We start from the raw sequence: 25,035 nt of genomic DNA, 5'->3' as shown, positions 1-25,035 counted from the left end.
TAAAGGAGATGGACCTATTGTGGTCTTGGGTGATGGTTGTTGGGTTAAGAGTGTGTGTTATGTTTTCTGTCCCGTTGCAACGCACGGACTCTTTTGCTAGTCAATCTAATGATTGATTTTTGTAGACGCAGGCGTACGAAGCCAGCCTACCATAATACTAAACGCATCCCCGTCGCGTACACAGGCGGCAGCGGCAGCGCGATGGCCGCCGGCCGCCGTAGACCACGCAGCCTGGACCCTCTCACACATGCCGTCGCCCCGTCCCGCGCTCGGTAATTTCGCAACCTTTCCAATCTTGAATCTTCGTCTCCGTGCGTCCAAAGATGACAAAGTCTACACAATTAGGGTAGCTCCGTTGACCCTTTGTCTTGCTTATCCTAACTTATTTTACAAACTACAACAATCATGCATAAAGTTGTAGCGAATGTAATAAATCAATATGTGTGGGCAACGCGTGGTGAATTTCTAGGGTTATAACTTCTAATTAGGGTGTATTTTATTTGTCTATACAAGTCTTCATGTCTCATTTGTAATTTGTATTTGCCAAATACAGACACTATGGATAGGTTTCTTCTCAAAAGAAAAGCACAATCATAGGATGTTTGGGAAGAAATAAATTTGGAAGAGGATAATGTGTGCTAGAAGCTACGAAACACATCTTCATTCAATACATTGTTGCTTGAAAAATTTATGCCTTGTAAAGTGGTGCATCGGGTAACATTTGCTCCAGCTCCCTCGACAAACGCATGCAGGTGCACGTCCTCGCACATATGCAAATTAAGGAGTACTTTAGTTTGTGCCAAGTCCGCACGTCTCGCGCGCTACTAGGAGTAATAATGTCGCCCTTTACTTGTCGGAGATTGTAGCCGAGTGTCAACCCAAACCATTGACCCCGCAAGCTAGCCTGCTGATCGAGGGAGGGGAGCGATGGGTCTCGGCGGCGACCACGACGCGGCGGTGGTAAGCACCCTTCGGGAGGCTGCGGTCATGGTGTGGGAGGAGTCCAGGCGCCTCTGGGGCATCGGCACGCCCATCGTCGTGGCCACGGTCAGCATGTACGTCCTCGGCTCCGTCACCACCATCTTCGTCGGCCACCTCGGCAACCTGCCCCTCGCGGCCGCCTCCATCGGGCTCTCCGTCTTCTTCACCTGCTCCTTCGGATTCTTGGTACTCAGCACTATATGCTTGCTCGGTTGCTCACAAAAAATTCATGAGCACCAGGCTCACTGACTGCCGATGCCAATTGCCAATGACCATGCAGCTTGGCATGGGTAGCGCTCTGGAGACGCTGTGCGGGCAGGCGTTCGGCGCCGGCCAGGTGGCCATGCTCGGCGTCTACCTGCAGCGCTCGTGGATCGTCCTCATCGTCGCCGCGTTCCTCATGGTGCCCTTCTACGTCTTGGCCGAGCCGCTCCTCCTCGCAATCGGCCAGGACCCCGTCGTGGCGCGCGAGGCGGCACGCTTCGCGCTCTACATGCTCCCCGGCGCATTCTCCTTGGCCGTCAACTTCCCCACCGCCAAGTTCCTCCAGGCGCAGAGCAAGGTCCTCGTGCTCGCCTGGATCGGCGTCACGGGCCTCTGCTTCCACGTCGCGCTCACCTACCTTCTCGTCACCGTCCTAGGGTGGGGCTTCCGGGGCGCCGCCGCCGCCTACGACCTCACGCTCTGGGCCATCGCGCTGGGCCAGGCGGCCTATATCATCGGCTGGTGCAAGGACGGCTGGAGGGGCTGGTCCATGGCGGCGTTCAGCGACATGTGGGCGTTTGTCAAGCTCTCGCTCGAGTCCGCCGTCATGCTCTGCCTTGAGGTTTGGTACCTCGGTATGATCACCGTCCTCACCGGCCACCTCCAGGATGCTCAGATTGCCGTGGACTCGCTTGGCATCTGGTAACTTATTACCTCTCTCTTTGGAAGGAAACGTTCTCAAAGATACTCCTATACTTCCGTATACTTGCTAGCTAATTACTAATTGTGCTTTTCCAGCATGAATATAAACGGGTGGGAGTTTATGACCTTCATTGGCCTAAATGCTGCTATCAGGTCAGCTAGCTTAATTGAAACACCTGTCCAAGTAAACCATTACTTTGAGGGAAATTCTTGTTTACTTATACAGGTCAAAATATGAACGGTATAAGTAAACAATTATTAGTCCAGCAAAAATTCTGAACTGTTAATTACATGTTTACGTATTCAGTGTTCGAGTCTCCAATGAGCTGGGCTCTAACCGTCCAAGGGCAGCTATGTATGCTGTCATCGTTGTCGTCGTCGAGTCATTGCTCATTGGGATACTATGCATGGCCCTCGTGTTGATGTTCAGAAATAACTTCTCCATCATCTTCACTAGCGATTTGGAGCTCCAGCACGCCGTCTCCAAGATTGCCGGACTGCTTGGTTTGACCATGGTGATCAACAGTGTGCAGCCGATTCTTTCAGGTATATATCATTCTCCCTCTCACACTTACAGCATGATAATTTTATTTTGTTCATGTCATCTCAACCTCATCTCTAGAATTGATAACCACAATGATCTGATGATGATGCTTCAGGGGTTGCTATTGGGGGAGGATGGCAAGGCCTTGTTGCATACATCAACCTAGGCTGCTTCTATATTTTTGGATTGCCCTTGGGCTATCTTCTCGGCTACAAGTTAAACTATGGAGTTGGGGTAATTCATTATTATGATATTTGAACTTTCTGCAAATTGCAAAATAAAATAAAATACATGTATAGTAGTATCATTCTTCAACATCACTTAAGATTTTGTCACATTGGCTCTAATTACAGGGCATTTGGGCTGGCATGCTTTGCGGGATTGCACTTCAGACAATGATCTTACTCTTCATAGTGTGGAGAGCAGATTGGAACGCAGAGGTATAAATTCATATCGCCCTTCCAGTTTTCACCCATTTTTTGTCAAAACTTTATCTACACGGCTTTAAAAGAGCCAACTGGAGAATATTTGCTCATCCTTATAATAGCTAACTGCTCATTATGCACCTATTTAACAACTCTGGATATAGAAACAGATGTCATAAAACATTTCCAATCTTCAGTAACCACATATGACTTCTGTCTTTCTTTTTATAATTTAAGGCATACTGTATGTCATTTTACTGTTATTAATATCGAGAATGTTGAGCTTTCCACCTTGTTGATTTCATTGTCCATGATTGCAGGCCGCCCTAGCTTCAAGTCGTGTGCAAAAGTGGGCCGGCACAGATGGAACAAGACCTCTCTTGGAAGATAATTAGATCACCTAAGCATTTTTTTTCTTGTTAATTAGCTCTACTTTGTGACGCCCCGAGACACATGCTTTAGATGCCTTCCATTTATTTCATTGTCGCCATGTATTTCATTTGTTTGTTGCATTCATCATGGCATCATGCGCTTTCATCAGCCCTCGTGTCGTCATACTTTTCAAAACATGCATCCGTTCGTTGCCGGGTCTCCCCGTCCCTTTCGTTGGCCGTTCTGGGTCCAGACACACTCGCACGCTGCCGCGGGACCTCCAAACTATTATTTTCTAAGTGAGATAAACAAATTCTCGGAATGGGGTGAAAGTTAGCATGCAGTCTTATTATGTTGTCGTATTATGTTGTCGTTAAATCTCCTGCCAAATTTCGTCGCATTCGGAGTCCGTTTGATAGCCCAACCATTAAACATAAAGCGGCATTATAGCCGGATTAATATCAGACATTTTTGGTATTCGAAAACCTGTGCTGGGCTGCCCTCCTATTCTCTCCTCTCAGCCTAACCCTCTCACACAGCTCACTAAACCAGCCCACTAACCTAGCTACCCTCTCTGACCGGAACTGTCGGACCACGATTGAAGGGTCCGAAAACATCCTCAAACTCCCTAAAACCCTAGCCCCTTTCTATATATAGACCACATATCCTTTCCATATCAGAAAAAACCTAGCCTAACCGTATTCCCACAAGCCGCCACCACCTTCCCTCCCTTTCTCCTCGAAATCCTGTAAAGGCTACCTTCCACCGCGCCACTTGGCGCCGCCCCTAGGGCCAGCCGCCACCCTGGGCCGCCGCCTCCTCCAACCCTTCGCCGCCACGTGCCCTGCCCAGTCTCCTAGCGGTCACGGCCCGCTAGGCCCATCGCAGGCCCACGTGAGCCCGGAGCCGCCTGCCGCCCATGCTCCCACGCCCTCCCCTGCTCCACCCCGAGCTCCAAATATCCTATTCAACCTAGCTCTCTCTTTCTCTCTCTCTCTCTCTCTCTCTCTCTCTCTCTCTCTCTTACACACACACACACACACACACATGCACACACACACACACACACACACACACACACACACACACACACACACACACACACATATATATATATATATGGTAGGCGCTCTCTCTCACCACCGGTGACTCTCTCTCTCTCACTCTCGTTGCCCGCCCTGACAGATGACCTGGCTCCCCACCCTTGCCAACGCATCGCTGTCCCCGCGCACTATGCCACCATCGCCAATGTGGCTCTACTGCAACCGCATGGCCATCCCCACGTCAACAGCGCCACTGCTAACGCCACATTACCCGCCCTTGCCGCCCCCATGCCCCTACGCGCCCCTGCCGACATTGTGACACTGCCTGCTCGAGCTCCTGCCTCGGTGAGCTCCTTGGTCATATATGTATACAATTTGGAAGGGGTAATTATTTTTAGTTATTAGTACTGTTTATATACACCAATTAGTTTGTAGTGTATAATGCATCCTAAGTTCTAAAACTATTGGACGTGTGTGAATTTAGTCTATAACTTCAAAACTGCAGTTTTAGGTCCTAAAACTATTTAAGGTGTGTCAGTTAAGTCCTATAACTTGGAAGCTACAGTTGTGGGTACCAAAACTAGATAGGTTTGTTTGATCTCAGGTTCTAAGATTGTATGGCCAACATTGACCCACCGATGTGTCAGTCGGAGCTACTTGCATTATTGCCACGTCGATCCAATGAACCAACCGAGTTAATTTCTGAAAAGTATATACTAGAGGGTTGTCTAGCCTGATTCGCACGCCATCATCTTTTCCCATGCATAGAATGATCAAAGGTGACAGTTCAGAGGCCATGAGTGGCATGATGGCTTCAGCTCCAGCGAGGAGAGTAGACTGATCATCTCAGCCTTATCCGGAAGTAGAACAACACGTAGTAGTAGAACAACACGTCACACAACATCCAATTGCTACCCTTATGTGGTTGTTTCTTGGGTTGTGTCACTCTCGTCGACATTTGCACCAGCTTCGTGGTTTTCACGCAATCCTCCATGTCATCTGGCAGCAGCGACAGTTCCCCCTATGTGGCCATGGTCATGCCCAAACAACAACTTGCACGATCAGCTCTACGTCAAGGGTGTCGGGGCAATGGCGATGTCATGGGAGAGAGAGAGAGAGAGAGAGAGACAGAGAGAGGGAGAGAGAGAAGTGGGATGACATCCTCCATCCCCGTTGGCTCGCTGTCTCCGCGACTGCCACACCGAGGGATAGGCATATCGTCCTATATCTTGACTGGCTCATGGTCCACCCGGCGGCCGCGGCAAACCTCTCAGTGAGGCTGCCCTACAGCTCATGGCCATGCACGTCATGGGCATGTATGTTGTAGCACACACATACATAGATTTAGGACACAACACTGCAGTTTCAAAGTTATAGGACTAAAATCACACACCACCAATAGTTTTAGGACCCAAAATCCGCAATCTCGTAGTTATGGACTAAACTGACACACCTTCAATAGTTTTAGCACCCAAAACTGCAGTTTAGAAGTTATAGGACAAAACTAACACACCTGTGATAGTTTATAGGAGTTGTGATTACTGTTTCTAGTTATATAGATCGATTAGTTAGTCGATTGATTAGTCAGTCGATTAGGTAGTGTGCCTAGTTAGGTAAATTGATTAGTCAGTCAATCAATTAGTTGGTAGATTGATTAGTCATTCTATTAGGTTGTGTAACTAGTTATATAGATCGATTAGTTTGTAATTCATTAATTGGTAGGTTGGTCTTCATTTTGGTTCCTCCATTTCAACATTAATAAGTTACCTTAACTAATAGGTAGTTTTCTCTTCATTTTCTTTCTTATATTTCAACATTAATTTTTAGTTTGCTCGATTAGTTGAGGGTTTTCTATTCATTTACTTACTTACATTTCAATATTAATTTTAATTAGCTTGATTAGTGCTTGTGATAGAAGAGTGCCTCCATTTTTTTCTTCTGTTTTATTTGATAAACTCTTAATTTAATCTCCATGTCTCGTGTCAGCATCATTACCTGATTGGTGACTTTACTTTACTGTCTTATATGCTTAAGTTTGTGGTACCGACTATTGTCGTAGGAGGCGTTACTGTAATTCTCCTCGTATGAGACATTGGTAAAGCAGGAAGGGAACTAGACATGCGACCATCACCGACAGTCACAATACCCGTGATTGAGAGTCCACCATATGTACTACACCACCTGAGATATGAGTGTTGTTGAAGGATCATCACTGTTGTTGTAGTGGGTTGCTGTTGTACTGATCCTCTTCTATGACATTAGTTAAGCAGGAAGGTAAGTGCAACAGAAACCATCACCGGCAGTCGAATTACTCGTGAGTGAGAGCCCACCATACATACTCCACCACCTGAGAGATGAGAGTTGTTGAAGGATACTGACTATTGCAGTAGGGGGGGGGGGGGTACTCTTGTACTTATCCTCCTCTAAGACATTACTTAAGCAAGAGGGTAATGATGGTGTCCTGGACTAGGGGGTACTCACCACCTCGTGTCCCGACCTATTGGGTCAGGCCGAGGACCCCCATGGCGGTTCACTAATGGGCAACTTCGGGCAGCCCATGCCGCATACATGAAAGACTCCACAAGACTTGGCGCCCAAGACAAGGACTCTTCTAAACCCCAGGCCGCTGGTGCATTATATAAACTGAGGTCAGGCTAGTCAATAGAACAACTGATATTCAGTAGAACAATCACGTGGTAGATATATGTACCCTGTACTATACCCATATAAATACAATCAAAAGCAAGACGTAGGGTTTTACCTTCAGTTGGTGCTTGGGGTTCTCGGAGAGGATGGACTGTGTGTTTGAAGTGGAGACAATGGATATGTCTTGGGTGGTGAGTGGGAGAGGAGGAGAGGCATATAAATAGGCGTGTGAGTGGGAGAGGAAGAGAGAAGGGTTGCGAATGAATGAACGGTACGTGTGTGAATCCAGGCGCGTGCGTGTGAGAATCCATTACATTTTACACTGAAACGACGGGGCGTGTGTATCCAGGGGTTTGTATCCCGGAGCGTGTGTGCCTCTGAGTGACTGTGGTGCATCTGAATCACCGCATACATCTGAATCAAAGGGGTGCATGGCCACGTCGCTCGCCCGCACATGCATGCCCATGTCGCCTTGCTTCCCATGCATGCAGGCCTGGAAAGGCTGAGACGGGGCATTCACAATGCTCACAGGCCCAGACCGCGTGGTGCCCAATGGTACATCCAGCGTGCCCACTATCCATGTTGAGAAAAAAAGAGGACAGCCAATCAGATTTCATCTCGCGGATTGCCTCCGCCTCCACGCCGATTCCTTCTAAAAGAGTTAGATCGATGGTACTTATTTAGCGCTAGGGTTAGATGGACGGTCCCTATTCGGCGAGGTTTCGGAGGGGTTTGGAGTCAGGCAATGATAGGTCTGACTGGATTTCAAATGAGCATAATAAATTAAAAAGGAAAAATGAAAAACCTACGCACATAGTCTTCTTATGTCATATACTAACGATTAAGTTGATAAACAAGGTCTACATACATTCAAACAAAAATTTCATGTATCTCATGTGATATCTCAAGGGTATCCCAAACTATCTTGTATGAAGTGAAGAGAAGTGGTTTGGGGTTTGGAACATGAAATTGTCAAAAACCCTCATCAAAGCTTTATTTTGGAGTGACTAAGAAGGATTCATGCTTATTTTTATTTGCAAGTTTTAAACTTGTTTAATTGCTGGTCAAAGTAAGGTTTGACCAGAATTGAAATGGGCATAATAAATTAAAAAAACCCTGCGCACATAGTCTTCTTATGTCATATACTACCGATTTAAGTTGATAAACAAGGTCTACATACATTCACACGAAAAAATATCATGGTTTCATGTATCTCATGTGATATCTCAAAATCTGATGAATGAAGGTGAAGAGAAGAGTTTTGGGGTTTGGAACATGAAATTTTCAAAAAGCTCACCAAAGCTTCATTGGAGTGACTGAGATGGATCCATGGTCAGTTTTTGCTTTTCATGTTTTAGACTTTTTTAAATGTTGGTCAAAGTTAGGTTTGACCAGGATTCAAAGGAGCATAACAAAAAAAGCAAAAAAAAATGAAAAACCTGCTCACATAGTCTGTACATATAGAATATATGTGTAGGAAAGTTATTTGGCTGATTTAGACAAGGTCGAAAAAACCTTGCTTAGAAATGATGCCGTTTACCCTACCTTTGGAGCTCTTTTTACGCACATTTTTCATGAATGTGAGTTTTCTTCGCAAAAGGGCTCAGATTGATGACCAAGTTAGAACAAACAAGTTCGTTATAGTTTCAAAAGAGTTGCAACATCCAAATAGCATGTCCAATTTGAAGTTTGGTTCAAATTTTTTACATGACTTTCTCAAAACATGTACCATCATCATTCCAACAGCATTCAAACATAGTTCTAACATAGGTCCAACATCATTCAACAGAAATACAACCTTATTCATAATGTTTCATAAATTTTCATAAATAGCATTGGGGCTTCTGTTTGATCCTTGTGCTCCTTGTGCTCATTGTGCTCATTGCTTCTTCTCTTCTCCTCTAGGTTGTTGGTACCTTGAGCGTCTTATTGGAACCTACCCCAGAGTTGTACAAAACATAAATGATAATGAGATCATGTCAAGTTATAAATGTACAGTAGTATTGGCAAGATTTACATACCTAGCAGAACTCACAACGACCGAAGGTTGGTCACCATTTTGTGCCTCACTTGGATCACCATTTGGATTCTCACTTGGATCATCATTTGGAGCCTCACATGGATAATCATTTGGAGGATATTTTGGATCATCATCAAAATCATGCGGCTGTTGACCATCATCATTTGGAACCTCGTCAAAATCCTCATCTGTTGCAACCGGCTGTTGACCATCATTTTCATCGAAGCCTTCATCGAAACACTTGGATCATCAGTTGAAGCCTTCATCTATTGCAACCTCGTCAACATCTTCATCGAAGCCTTCATCAAAACACTCTCCGAACGCTGGATCTACTGTGTTATCACAATACTTAGCGAAATGACCAGACCCACCACACCTTGTGCACTTACGCATCCTCGCTCCAAGTCCAATTGCTTTGCTGCGAGGTCTGATTCGACTCTTACTTGGTCTACCTACTGCTCTCTTCAGAACTGGAGCGCAAAGCTTGAAACCAGGGTCCACTCTGTCCCATTATTGTTTTCCCTCCTAATACGTCCATTTTGCATCATGTTTTCTTACTATTATTTATTATGTTTTTATGCATAATAATGCCTTTTGGAGTAATTATAATGCTTTTTCTCTCATGATATGCACTGTTTGAAGGAAATATACCCTAGAGGCAATAATAAAGTTCTTATTTATATTTCCTTATATCATGATAAATGTTTATTATTCATGCTAGAACCACTACAAGAAATATGCCAACTTGTGACCTTGACTATTGGTCACTGAATGATCATTGTTTTTAGTTTGTGACATTTTTGTGACCAAAAACAGAAGGTCAAAAGCTGGCGGTCGTAAACTGAAATTAACGACCTTCTTCGGGATAAGGTCGTAGACGTTTACGACCAAAACAAAAGGTCATTGAACCCATGACCTTTTTTTTTGGTCACTGGCTGTCTGCCTAGGCCACGTCGGACCGAACGTGGCAATCTAACGTGGCAAAATTGCAACCAATTGAAAAGGTCGTTGATAAGATTCAGCCCGGTCCAATTCGGTGTCTATATGGGCCGAGCCCTACAATTTAGCCTTTTTATATTATCTTTCCTGTAAGTTACACAGGCCAAGCCCATTTCAGCCTTTTATTTATTTCTGGGCCTAGGCCTTTTAACATTGTTTAGGCCATTATAATTTGGAGCTGGTCCCACTCATCATCTTCTCACACATTGGGCCCACTTGACAAAAAATTAAAAAATGCTCAGATCATTTTCATAAGTGGATCCCACAAGTCAGGTTTCCATTCCACACGTTTTCAAATCACATACATAATCAGTACGTCAAATAACACTAACTAAGTCTACTACAATCTGTACATAGTTATTACAACCCATATATGCCTACTATTACAATATTATAATATTTACATTCTATTACAATCAAACAGAAGAGACGGCTCTTTGCTGAGTAGAGCTACATGGTTTCGAACTTGAAATTTTGTAGACCTCGAGCTCCTGAACACAAAGACAAACATCATTAGAGATTAGAGTGTACACATGCTAGGACTAGCATTGGTTAAAAATAACTAATAATCACATGATGAAGTCCTAGAATGAAATTTCAGTAGTGACCAGATCTAGATCTATAGGAAACAGCACAGCCACGACAAGATCCTAACCAGAATGCATTTAATAAAAATGGATTGCATTTGGTTACTGTAGTGCAAGCTAACGACATGAAGGTTCCATCAGGCAATGATCAACTACTCAAAACCATTCCGTGCTTTGCAAAAAAATACTACATGAATCTCACTAACAAGAGCACTAGGCGATTAATAGAAGAAGTAATCAACAGATGACACAATGACAAGTGAAGGATTTATCTATCTCCCTCTGGAAGAGATGTAATCAGGGTATGTAAATGGTTCATCATCAGCTAGTAAAAGGTAGATGTGAGTTTGTAGCCATACCGACATGGTTGGTTGCAATCTTGCCATCCATTGAGGGAGAAAGGTGTTGCCATCACCACTGCATTGTTGTTGCCAGAAAAAGCACCATGTAATCAGAGGGTGTGGTGAGCCATTAAGTACATTTCAACAGATGTGAGAGCGAGCAGGCATGAAAGGACTAGACGTAAAAATAGACGAGGTTTGTGCTATCCAGTTGTTATACAAGGACTCTCATACATACATAATGAACTCTTACAAATCAATTAGCCTTACATGAAAATTCCATTCCTATAACATCCTACAAACTAGTAACTATCCTCAAACTTGAATTAAACCCATACAATATATAAGCCTAGCTGCAATTGATAACTACAAGCCTACAACGGCTCAAAGTGGCAGTATCTAAAAACAAGCGTTGTTCGAAGACAAACCACAACAATCATCAGTACTGTATTAAACTCAATGCTATCTTCATATTAATTTGGTCAGTATGAAGAAGAACATGACTAATGAAGACACACAGAAGCAAACCTTCATGCAGTCCTCAATCTTGGCGACCTGGGACTGGATGCTAGCGACGGTCTCCTTGAGTGGGGCGTTGACAGGGTAGTTGCCCTCGTCCAACATGAATCTGCAACAATCCAGTATAGTTGAAGATTGTACGCTATGGGCAGATGAAAAATGTAAGCAGTGGTACTGGCCACAGGCAGATTGAGGGACTTGGTGAGGTAGCTGTCGATGCGGACGCCATCGATAATGAGGGTGTCGAGATACATCCAGGCAACGAGGAGGGGTCGGGTCCAGCAGCAGCCGTCGGGGACGCGGCTATCTCCAACTTGGATGAGAGCCCTCAGGGAGAAGGGAGAGTCGGGACGCGGATGTCTCGGCACGGTGTAGAGCCTGGAGGAGGAGTAGTAAATAAAGCACTATAAATAGCCAGTACATGTGTATATACTAGTAAGTAATCAGACCACTACACAAGACATAGCAAGCACTGATTCCTATATCACCAAGCCAGAAACATAAACCACAGTAGTTAAATGGTGATATATGAGCAGTGCATAATTCTAGGATAGCATCTCCCATGCCTATATGCATAACACCGACACAACATCAGCAGCACAAATAGTAGTATAGAAACTTAAAACAGTAACATCCCCTACATAGTAGTAACTAGGGAATTAATTGACAGTTGGTAGAGGAAAACAAAATCATGAACACTACTGGTAGTAGCACGTGCATCAGTTTTTGACTGAACAGAATATTACTTATATTGAAATAACACAGACTAAGAACTAAGATTACTTTGTTGTAACTCATGAGATCTCTGTCACTTATGCCAGGTGTAATGTGACATCACAATACCACCAAACTATTCAGCAATAAGAGCATACACCTACAGCAAAGTAGAGCAGAATTCATTTCTAGTCTGCATGACTCAAACTGCTCCTATTTTTGGTTTTAATATGTATACAACACACAATCATTGACCACGGAGCATACGCCCACAACAAAACTGGGAAGCAATTCAGTTCTAGATCAGATCTTAGACAAGTGATACTGGTCAACTGGTTCAATCAGGAGCAACAATACATATTTCCCTAAACATAAAATTTCCATAGTGTGTAAATCATGCCACTGGTCAAAGCACAACACCACAATCACAAGTCCAAGGACACCACAAAGGCAGAAGCACAGCCGGTCGTGGTTGCAACAAAGTTCGTCGCCTCCGTCCCACTGGTTGTCTTGCCGACCTGAATAAAATAAGAAATCAACCAGATGGCAAGTAGTTAGCATTTGCATTATCATCATAAATGTTTCATAAACACCACATGAAAAATAGAATATCAAACAAAATTAGATATATTGTAAGCGTGAGACGAATCATGAATTCCTGCTATTCTTTAGAAGTAGTAAATGATAGGTTGCAGATGTAATCCAACTGGGTAGATCGATCTTCGGGGTTGCTGACTTGCACAAAGAGGAAGAGGAGGGGAGAGAGAGAGAGCTACCTTCCATTGCATGGCATCCGTGAAGGTGAGAGCCGTCCTCTCCCGCAGCTTCTACATCAGCCAAGAACGTCCTCCTCTTCGGCATGTCCATGGCCCTGCAGCCTTTCCATGGCCTGGCCCCTTCAACTGCCTCTACGTGCACAACACACATTAGTTCGAGGGAAGAAGGAAGAAGCAGAGGAGGGAGAAGGAGAGAAGGCACTCACGCGTCAGATGATTTGCTGGCTTCTTGAGGCGGTGGAGGTTGGATGCCGCGGCTCCTCCCCTGCCTGTGTGTGCTTCGTGGTGGACAAGGAAGTAAGGGAGGACTCCCCCTCTGTCGGGGGAATTCCTCTGCTGGTCGCTGCAGCCCGACCACGATGGCGGCGAAGAACGTCGTCGTCGCTGGGGGATGAAGACGTCCTAGTAGCCGTCGTAATCCCTTCGAGGGGGCGGTCCAGGAGGCAAAGGCAGCGGCTGCATGGGAGGGATTGGGAGCCGCGGCGGCGTGTGTTGTGGATGCGGTTGGGTGCGTGCTGGATCTGATCTGGGATGGGGAAGAGGCGCGCCATGGCCGCCGGCGATAGAGCTACCTCCCTTTGTTCTTCTCTTGTCTTGTGATGAGTGGAGGGGAGGGGAGGGTGCAGACGGCTGCAGACTGGCAACGTGGAGAGAGGTGGGTGACAGAGGCGAGGGGAGAGGTTCGTAGCGGAAGGAAGGGGAGGACGGGGCGGCGGCGGAGGGATCTAGATCAAGGGAGAGGAGTGGGGGCAGGGAGGATCTGGATCGGCTAGGGTTCACGCGTGTGTGAGAGAGAGAGGACGCAGTGGGTTGGATGGACGGATGGATGGATGGACGGATGTTTGCCACATCATCGATCCATACCGCAACGGATTCCACCAATCATAATTCAGCTTATGTTTCTCTTATAGTTGTTATCCTCTTATTTAGGGCAAACACTCAACATATTAACCACGTATAGTTTGTTAAAATGAATGAATATTGTGCACATGTGTGTATCTTGTGATGACAAACAAGGCTGATATGGGGAGTTTTCATTTTCTTTGGACGAAAAATCAATTATACATTTTTCGAGTGCCCAAAATGAGATTTTTTTGTGAAGGACCTGCCGAATATTTGTTGCGAAATTGAACCAAATCAATTTTCTAAAATATTAGGCCATATTTAATGTACAATTGACCAAATGGTTGGTTGTCAAAAGATTTTATCCACCGATTTAGTAGGAAGCGGGTCAAATTTGAACTGCAGTTGCCTTATAGTTTACTCTTTATTTTTTCCAAAAATTATTTCTACGTACATATGTATCTATTTAATCAGAGAAACACAAAAAAAATTGCAAGATTCAACTAGTAGCTAGGAACGGTCATGCCCGCGGTTTTGACCGCATTTTGAAATGGGCATGAAGAATTCAAAAAAAATCAAAAAAATAGGAAAACCTCCACATTGTGTTATTACATGTGACCAAGTTGCCAGAAAAAATAATAAACTTTTAATAAAGTGTTCTCAGAAATGAGCTATCACGTGTGAAGATTCATGGATTTCAAGCCAAATGATCAATCTTATGGCCACATTCATGGCATAGTTTGTTAAAATGATCTCATATTGTTCACAAGGGTGCATCTTGGAAAGGCAAACAATATTGCCTAAGGGAGTTTTCATTTTCTTTGCACAGAAAATTCATTTTCCATTTTTCGAGTGCCTGAAATGAGTTTCTTTGTGAAGTACCTACAATATATTTGTTGCAAAATTGAACGAAATCAATTTTCTAAAATACTAGGCCATATTTAATGCACAATTTACAAAATGGTTAGGTGTCAAAAGTTCTGATCCACCTCTGGTGAAAAAGACAAATTCCCGCCGATTTAGTCGGAAGCGGGTCAAATTTGAACTGCAGCTGCCTCATAGTTTGCTCTTTATTTTTTCCAAAAATCATTTCTAGGTACATAAGTATCTATTTAATTAGAGAAACATCAAATTTTTTCCAAGATTCAACCACTAGCTAGGAACGGTCAAGCCCGCCGTTTTGACCTCATTTTGAAACGGGCATAAAAAATTCAAAAAAAATCAAAAAATTGGAAAACCTTCGAGCTGTGTCATTATATGTGACCAAGTTTCCAGGAAAAATAATAAACTTGTAATACGGAAATCATTTTAAAAAAATGTTCTCAGAAATGAGCTATCATGCGTGAAGATTCATGGTTTTCAAGCCAAATGATCAATCTTATGGCCACATTCATGCATGGCATAGTTTGTTCAAATGATCTCATATTGTGCATAAGGGTGCATCTTGGAATTCCAAACAATGTTTCCTAAGGGAGTTTCCATTTTCTTTGCACAGAAAATTCATTTTCCATTTTCCGAGTGCCTAAAATGAGTTTTTTTGTGAAGGACCTACCATATATTTGTTGCAAAATTGGACCAAATCGATTTTATAAAATACCTGGCCAGATTTAATGCACAATTGACAAAATGGTTGGGTGTCAAAAGTTTTGATCCACCTTTGGTGAAAAAGACAAATTCACGTCAATTCAGTAGGAAGCGGGTCAAATTTGAACTGTAGATGCCTCATAGTTTGTTCTTTATTTTGTCCAAAAATCATTTCTAGGTACATAAGTATCTATTTAATCAGAAATACATGGTTTGGTGGCGAGACATTGAGGTTTGGACGGTGGCCGACAGCCCCAACTCTAGAGCTCATAAGCTCACATGCCCGCCGCGTGGTCACCGCGTGACCGTGGTGTTGCCTTGCGTTCTGGGCGGCCTAGGCATGTCTACTGGGTTGGGCACTCCCTAGGTAGGTGCTAGTAAGAAAATTACAACATAAGATTCGCATGAGGAGACCGAACTATGCTCAAAGATGAATTAGCAGTCAAGTGTTTGATTAGCAGTACGGGAAATGCACATGGCCAATGGGCGTGAGTTTTGGCTGAGGATGATCATATACTAAGAAGAATGACTTCACAAATTTTAACCTCAAAAGGAGGATCCTAGGTGGTACTTGCTTTGCCAAAGTACCACACTAAACATAAATACGAATCTTGAAGCTGGGCTCAAAATAATGAATGGATTGAGCTGAAATTTGGTGGAGGATGATTATTTGCGCATAGAAAAGCACTATAGAAAATGGATACCATTTGGACATGACAAAGTGGTACTTCATTCACAATGCTCTTCTCTGGATAGAAACTTCGGAAAATTAGTGAGAGAAATTGGCTAAATGAAATGAGCTCAAATTTTGTGTAGGTAAGTTACATAGGCATATAGAATATGTGGAAAAGATTCAACTCATTAGGATATGCATAGCTAGTACTTCTTTCACAAAGGTTCTAGGTGGACAAAATCTTTGGAAATTTGCCACGGAAGATTTACTGGGAAAATGGAGCTGAATTTTGTCATGAGGCAATATTTGGATAGGAAAGAGTTCCCAAAATTTTTGAGGGCAACCAAGAATATATAAATAGCACTTCCTTCACAATGCTCTTCTCTGGACAGAAACTTTGGAAAATTAATGAGAGAAATTGGCTGAATGAAGTGAGCTCAAATTTGGTGTAGGTAAGTTATATAGGCATATATAATATGTGGCAAAAATTCAACTCATTAAGATGTGCATAGCTAGTACTTCTTTCACAAAGGTTTTGTGCATAGCTAGTACTTCTTTCACAAAGGTTCTAGGTGGACAAAACCTTTGGAAATTTGCCGACGAAGATTTACTAGTCAAATGGAGCTTAATTTTGTCATGATGCAATGCTTTGGATAGGAAATAGTTCCCAAAAATTTTGAGGGCAATCAAGAATATATAAATAGCACTTCCTTCAGAAAGTGCTTTTCTGAACAGAATAGGAAAATGAATATTTTTGAATTATTTTTGAACTAGGCAAGGAAGGTTTTTTTACATATTTGACGAAGATATGACCAAAAGAATTTATGAGATTTTTTTGGGAATTTTGGGGATGATAGAAATGTAGGTTGCTTCACAACCTAGGGCAAAAACTGACAAATGGACATGACACATAGGCAAAACTGATGAGGTGGCGCCTAGTCATAGCAACCCACCACAATTTACAAGGTTATGACCATCTATATTGGTCATGATCAGCTAGAAATAAGGCATCGGACCAATGTTATCTGCTTTATGACCATTTCGTGCAAGGAAATTACGACCTTTCTGACCAAAATGGTCGTTATAGTTTAGGGTTTGGAGCCCCCCGAACAGTTTTTGATCAACTGGTCTCAAATGGTCATAGATCTATGACCAATTCTTCCAGGGTCACTGACAGAAGGTCACTAGTTGATATATTTCTTCTAGTGAATTGTATTAACCGGAAACTTAATACATGTGTGAATCCATAGACAAAACATAGTGTCCCTAGTATACCTCTACTAGACTAGCTCATTAATCAAAGATGATTATGTTTCCTAACAATAGACATGTGTTGTTATTGATGAACATGATCACATCATTAGGAGAATGATGTGATGAACATGACCCATCCGTTAGCTTAGCATTATGATTGTTACAGTTTCATTGCTACTTCTTTGTTCATGACTTATACATGTTCCTCAGACTATGAGATTATGCAGCTCCCGAATACTGGAGGAACACCTTGTGTGCTATCAAACATCACAATGTAAAAGGGTGATTATAAAGATGCTCTACAGGTGTCTCTGAAGGTGTTTGATGGGTTGGCATAGATCAAGATTAGGATTTGTCACTCCGTGTTTCGGAGAGGTATCTGTGGGCCCTATCGGTAATGCTCATCACTATAAGCCTTGCAACCAACATGACTAATGAGTTAGTTGTTGGATGAAGTATTACAGAACTAGTAAAGAGACTTGCCCGTAACGAGACTGAACTAGGTATGATGATACCCACGATCGAATCTCGGGCAAGTAACATGCCGATGACAAAGGGAACAATGTATGTTGTTATGTGGTTTGACCGATAGAGATCTTGTAGAATATGTACAAGCCAATATGAACATACAGGTTCTGCTATTGGTTATTGATCGGAGATATGTCTCGTTCATGTCTACATAGTTCTCAAACCCGTAGGGTCCGCACGCTTAACGTTCGATGACGATTTGTATTATGAGTTATGTGATTTGATGACCGAAGTTTGTTCGGAGTCCCGGATGAGATCACAGACGTGACGAGGAGTCTCGAAATGGTCAAGACATAAAGATTCATATATTGGAAGTCTATATTCGTACATCGGAAAGGTTCTGTGTGATTCAGGTATTTTTAGGAGTACCAGGGAGTCACGGGAGCTCACCGGGAGAAGTAATGGGCCTTATTGGGCCATACGGGAAAAGAGGAGGCAGGCCAAAGGGGAGGTGGTGCCCCCCATGGGTCCGAATTGGACTAGGGGAAGGTGGCGACGCCCCCCTTGCCCTTTCCTACTCCCTCTCTCATTCCCTCTTGCCTTCTCTCCGACTCCTAAAGGGAAAGGAATTCCTAATAGGACTCCATACTATTAGCGCGCCCTAGGGGCCCGGCCTCTCTCCCTCCCTCCTTTATATACAGGGGCAGGGGGCACCCTAGAACACACAAATTTCTCTTAACCGTGTGAGGTGCCCCCTCCACAGTTACACCCCTCGATCATACCATCGTAGTGCTTAGGCGAAGCCCTGCACCGGTAGCATCATCATCACCGTCGCCACACCATTGTGCTGACAGAACTCACCCTCATCCTCAACTGGATCAGAATCGCAAAGGACGTTATCGAGCTACACGTGTGCTAAACACGGAGGTGTCGCACGGTTGGTACTTGGATTGGTTGGATCGCGAAGACGTTCGACTACATCAACCGTGTTACTGAAACACTTCCGCTTTCGGTCTAAGAGGGTACGTGGACACACTCTTCCTCTCATTTATATTCATCAGCTAGATAGATCTTGCGTGATCGTAGGAATTTTTTTGAAATTATCGCGTTCCCCAATAGTGGCATCCGAGACAGGTCTATGCGTAGATGTTATGCACGAGTAGAACACACAGAGTTGTGGGCGATAATAGTCATACTGCTTACCACCAACATCTTACTTTGATTCGGCGGTATTGTTGGATGAAGCGGCCCGGACCAACATTACATGACCGCGTTCATGAGACTGGTTTTACCGACATGTTTTGCACACAGGTGGCTAGCGGGTGTCTATTTCTCCAACTTTAGTTCAATCAAGTTTGACTAAGGCCGGTCCTTGTTGAAGTTAAAACATCACACTTGACGAAAAATCTTGTGCTTTTGATGCGTAGGTAAGAATGGTTCTTGCTAGAAGCCCGTAGCAGCCACGTAAAACTTGCAATAACAAAGTAGAGGACGTCTAACTTGTTTTTGGAGGGCATGTTGTGATATGATATGGTCAAGACATGATGTGATATAACTTGTTGTATGAGATGATCATGTTTTTTGTTAAATTTATCGGCAACTGGTAGTAGCCTTATGGTTGTCTCTTTATTGCATAAGATGCAAGCGCCATATAATTGCTTTACTTTATCGCTATGCGATAGCAATAATTTCAATAGCAATAGTTGGCGAGACGACCATGTGACGACACGTAGATAGAGATCAAGATGATGGAGATCATGGTGTCATGCCGGTGACGATGGAGATCATGATGGTACTGTTGGAAATATGCCCTAGAGGCAATAATAAAATGGTTATTATTATATTTCCTTGTTCATGATAATTGTCTGTTGTTCATGCTATAATTTTATTAACTGGAAATCGTAATACATGTGTGAATACATAGACCGTAATATGTCCCTAGTAAGCCTCTAGTTGACTAGCTCGTTTATCAATAGATGGTTGTGGTTTCCTAACCATGGGCATTGGATGTCGTTGATAACGGGATCACATCATTAGGAGAATGATGTGATGGACAAGACACAATCCTAAGCATAGCACAAGATCGTGTAGTTTATTTGCTAAGGGCTTTTCTAATGTCAAGTATCATTTCCTTAGACCATGAGATTGTGCAACTCCCTGATACCGTAGGAATGCTTTGGCTGTACCAAACGTCACAGCCTAACTGCGTGGCTATAAAGGTGCACTATAGGTATCTCCGAAAGTGTTTGTTGGGTTGGCACGAATCGAGACTGGGATTTGTCACTCCCTGTGATGGAGAGGTATCTCTGGGCCCACTCGGCAATGCATCGTCATAATGTGCTCGATGTGACTAAGGAGTTAGTCACGGGATCATGCATTACAGAACGAGTAAAGAGACTTTCTTGTAACAAGATTGAACGAGGTATGGGGATACCACCGATCGAATCTCGGGCAAGTAACATACCGGTGGACAAAGGAATTGTATACGGGATTGATTGAATCCCCAACATCGTGGTTCATCCGATGAGATCATCATGGAACATGTGGGAGCCAACATGGGTATCCATATCCTGCTCTTGGTTATTGGACGGAGAGATGTCCTGGTCATGTCTGCATGGTTCCCGAACCCGTAGGGTCCACACACTTAAGGTTCGGTGACGCTAGAGTTGTTATGAGAAATTGTATGTGGTTGCCGAAGGTTGTTCAGAGTCCCGTATGAGATTCCGAACATCACGAAGACTTCCATAATGGTCCAGAGGTATAGATTGATATATGGGAAGTCCAATTTCAGTCACCGGAATGGTTTTGGGGGTTATCGGTATTGTATCGGGACCATCGAAAGGTGTCCGGGGGTCCATCGGGTGGGAGCACATGCCATGGGGGACTTAATGGGCTGAACAAGTGTGGGAACCAGCCCCCTAGTGGGCTGGTGCACCCCCTCCCTAGGGTGCAAGGCGCCTAGGGTTGGAAACCCTAGGGGGTGGGGGTGCCTCCCACCAAACTTGGGGGGCAAGTCCCCCGTTGGCCGCCCCCCCCCCCTTGTGGAGGGATCTAGGGGGGCCGGCCCCCTCTCCCCTTCAAGTATAAATAGTGGGGCATTGGGAGGGATGCCACACCCTTCCCCTGGCGCAGCCCCTCCCTCCTCCAACACCTCCTCCTCCTACGTAGAGCTTGGCGAAGCCCTGCAGGTAAACCGCAAGCTCCACCACCACGCCGTCGTGCTGCCGGAGATCTCCCTCAACTTGTTGGATCAAGAAGGAGGAGACATCCCCGGGCTGTACCTGTGTTGAACGCGAAGGCGTCGTCCGTTCGGAGCTAGATCAGATCTTCCGTGATTTGAATCACCGCGAGTACGACTCCATCAACCGCGTTCTAGTAACGCTTCCGCTTAGCTATCTTCAACGGTATGAATATGCATCGTCTCTCCGTCTTGTTACTAGCATCTCCTAGATTGATCTTGTTGACACGTAGGAAATTTTTGAATTATTACTACGTTCCCCTGCAGTGGTATCAGAGCTAGGTCTATGCGTAGATTCTATGCAGGAGTATAACACAAGTATTTGTGGGTGATGGTTTGTTCAATTTGCTTACCGTTACTAGTCCTATCTTGATTCGGCGGCATTGTGGGATGAAGCGGCCCAGACCGACCTTACACATACGCTTATGTGAGACAAGTTCGACCGACTGGCATGCACTTGTTGCATAAGGTGGCTAGCGGGTGTCTGTCTCTCCCACTTTAGTCGGATCGGATTCAATGAAAAGGGTCCTTATGAAGGGTAAATAGCAATTGGCATATCACCGTTGTGGCTTTTGCGAAGGTAAGAAACATTCTTGCTAGAAACCCATATAAGCCACGTAAAAACATGCAACAACAATTAGAGGACGTCTAACTTGTTTTTGCAGGGTATGCTATGTGATGTGATATGGCCAAAAAGGATGTGATGAATGATATATGTGATGTATGAGATTGATTATGTTCTTGTAATAGGAATCACGACTTGCATGTCGATGAGTATGACAACCGGCAGGAGCCATAGGAGTTGTCTTAATTTATTGTATGACCTATGTGTCAATGTAATTACTTTACTTTATTGCTAACCGTTAGCCATTGTAGTAGAAGTATAGTTGGCGAGATAACTTCATGAAGACACGATGATGGTGATCATGATGATGGAGATCACGGTGTTATGCCGTTGACGAAGGTGATCATGCCGTGCCTCAAAGATGGAGATCAAAGGCGCAAGGTGGTATTGACCATATCATGTCACTTTATGATTTTCATGTGATGTTTGTCATGTTTACATATTTTTTCTTAGAACAACGGTAGCATAAACAAGATGATCCCTCACAAAAATTTCAAGAGATGTGTTTCCCCTAACTGTGGACCGTTGCAAAGGTTCGTTGTTTCGAAGCAGCACGTGATGATCGGGTGTGATAGATTCTAACATTCGCATACAACGGGTGTAAGCCAGATTTACACATGCAAAACACTTAGGTTGACTTGACGAGCCTAGCATGTACAGACATGGCCTCGGAACACCAGAGACCGATAGGTCGAACATGAGTCGTATAGCAGATACGATCAACATGGAGATGTTCATCGATGATGACTATTCCATCTCACGTGATGATCGGACACGGTCTAGTTGACTCGGATCATGTATCACTTAGATCACTAGAGGGATGTCTATCTGAGTGAGAGTTCAATAAATAATTTGATTAGATGAACTTAATTATCATGAACATAGTCTAAAATGTCTTTACAATATGTCTTGTAGATCAAATGGCCCACGCTAATGTTGACCTCAACTTCAACGTGTTCCTAGAGAAAACCAAGCTGAAAGACAATGGTAGCAACTATACGGACTGGGTCCGAAACTTGAGGATCATCCTCATAGCTGCCAAGAAAGCATATGTCCTTGAAGCACCGCTAGGTGACGCACCCATTTTCCCAGCAACTCAAGACATTATGAACGCCTGGCAGTTGCGTAGTGATGATTACTCCCTGGTTCAGTGTGGCATGCTTTACAGCTTAGAACCGGGGCTCCAAAAGAGTTTTGAGCAGCACGGAGCATATGAGATGTTCCAAGAGCTGAAAATGGTTTTCCAAGCTCATGCCCTAGTTGAGAGATATGAATTTTCTGACAAGTTCTACAGTTGTAAGATGGAGGAAAACAGTTCTATTAGTGAGCATATACTCAAAAATGGCTGGGTTGCACAACCGTTTGTCTCAGCTAGGAGTTAATCTTCTAGATGACTCGGTCATTGACAGGATCCTCCAGTCGCTTCCACCTAGCTACGAGAGCTTTGTGATGAACTACAATATGCAAGAGATGGAGAAGTCCAATCCTGAGTTATATTCAATGCTGAAATTAGCGAAGGTGGAAATTAAAAAGGAACGTCAAGTGTTGATGTTGAATAAGACAACTAGTTTCAAGAAAGGCAAGGGTAAAAAGAACTTCAAGAAGGACGAGAAGGGAGTTGCCGCGTCCGGTAAATCAGTTCACGGGAAGAAGCCAAAGAATGGACCCAAGCCTGAGACTCAGTGCTTTTATTGCAAGGGAAATGGTCACTGGAAGCAGAACTGCCCCAAGTACCTAGCGGATAAGAAGGCCGGCAAAGGCAAAGGTATATGTGATTTACATGTTATTGATGTGTACCTTACCAGCACTCGTAGTAGCTCCTGGGTATTTGATACCGGTGTGGTTGCTCGTATTTGTAACTCAAAATAGGAGCTACGGAATAAGCGGAGACTGGCGAAGGACGAGGTGACGATGCGCGTCGAGAATGGTTCCAAGGTCGATGTGATCGCCGTCGGCACTCTACCTCTAAATCTACCTACGGGGTTAGTTTTTAAACCTCAATAATTGTTATTTAGTGCCAGCTTTGAGCATGAACATTGTATCTACATCTCGTTTAATGCGAGATGGCTACTCATTTAAATCCGAGAATAATGGTTGTTCTATTTATATGAGAGACATGTTTTATGGTCATGCCCCGCTGGTCAATGGTTTATTTTTATTAAATCTCGAACGTGATGTTACACATATTCATAGTGTGAATGCCAAAAGATGTAAGGTTGATAAGGATAGTCCCACATAATTGGGGCACTGCCACCTTAGTCACATTGGTGTCAAACACATATTCATAGTTCTACTTTTGGAGTCTCTTGATTACGAATCATTTGACATGTGCGAATCATGCCTCATGGGAAAAATGACCAAGACTCCATTCTCCGGAACAATGCAGCAAGCGACCAACTTGTTGGAAATAATACATACTGATGTGTGCGGTCCAATGAGAGTTGAGGCTCACGGTGGCTATCATTATGTTCTCACCCTCACTGGTGACTTAAGTAGATATGGGTATGTCTACTTAATGAAACACAGGTCTAAGACCTTTGAAAAGTTCAAGGAATTTCAGAGTGAGGTAGAGAATCAACGTGACAGGAAAATAAAGTTCTTACGATCAGATCGTGGAGGAGATTATTTTAGTCACGAGTTTGGTACGCACATAAAGAAATGTGGAATTGTTTCACAACTCACGCCGCCTGGAACACCTCAGCGTAATGGTGTGTCTGAACGTCGTAATCGCACTCTATTGGATATGGTGTGATCTATGATGTCTCTTACCGATTTACCGCTATCATTTTGGGGTTATGCTGTAGAGACAGCCGCATTCACTTTAAATAGGGCACCGTATAAATCCGTTGAGTCAACACCGTATGAATTATGGTTTGTGAAGAAACATAAGTTGTCGCTTCTAAAAGTTTGGGGATGCGATGCTTATGTCAAGAAACTTCAACCTGAAAAGCTCGAACCCAAGTCGGAAAAATGCATCTTCATAGCATACCCTAAGGAAACCATTGGGTATACCTTCTACCTCAAATCCGAAGGTAATATCTTTGTTGCCAAGAATGGATCCTTTCTGGAGAAAGAGTTTCTCTCGAAAGAAGTAAGTGGGAGGAAAATAGAACTTGATGAAGTACTGCCTCTTGAACCGGAGAGTTGCGCAGCTTAGGAAGATGTTTCTGTGGTGCCTGCGCAGACTGGAGAGGAAGTTAATGATGATGGTCATGAAACTTCGGATCAAGTTGCTACTGAACTTCGTAGGTCCACAAGGGCACGTTCCGCACCAGAGTGGCACGGAAAACCCTGTCTTTGAAATCATGTTGTTAGACAATGGTGAACCTTCGAACTATGAAGAAGCGATGGTGGGCATCCAACAAATGGCTTGAAGCCATGAAATCCGAGATAGGATCCATGTATGAAAATAAAGTATGGACTTTGACAGACTTGCCCGACGATGGGCAAGCCATACAAAATAAGTGGATCTTTGAG

General features: G+C 43.9%; 1 protein-coding gene across 1 annotated transcript; it reads left to right on the top strand.

Annotated features, from left to right (window-relative positions):
• Window positions 1-776: 776 nt before the first annotated feature.
• Window positions 777-3,396, top strand: LOC123042896 (protein DETOXIFICATION 35). The gene is made up of 7 exons (XM_044465257.1): window positions 777-1,167; window positions 1,262-1,887; window positions 1,984-2,040; window positions 2,195-2,433; window positions 2,547-2,665; window positions 2,785-2,871; window positions 3,177-3,396. Exons 1-7 carry the CDS (start codon window positions 928-930, stop codon window positions 3,249-3,251), a joined length of 1,443 nt encoding a protein of 480 aa, XP_044321192.1. The 5' UTR covers window positions 777-927; the 3' UTR covers window positions 3,252-3,396.
• The last annotated feature ends 21,639 nt before the right edge of the window (window positions 3,397-25,035 follow it).

The sequence above is a fragment of the Triticum aestivum genome, chromosome 2B (assembly GCF_018294505.1).
Source record: "Triticum aestivum cultivar Chinese Spring chromosome 2B, IWGSC CS RefSeq v2.1, whole genome shotgun sequence".
Lineage (NCBI taxonomy): Eukaryota > Viridiplantae > Streptophyta > Magnoliopsida > Poales > Poaceae > Triticum > Triticum aestivum.
This window is presented reverse-complemented; position numbering and strand designations above follow the sequence as displayed.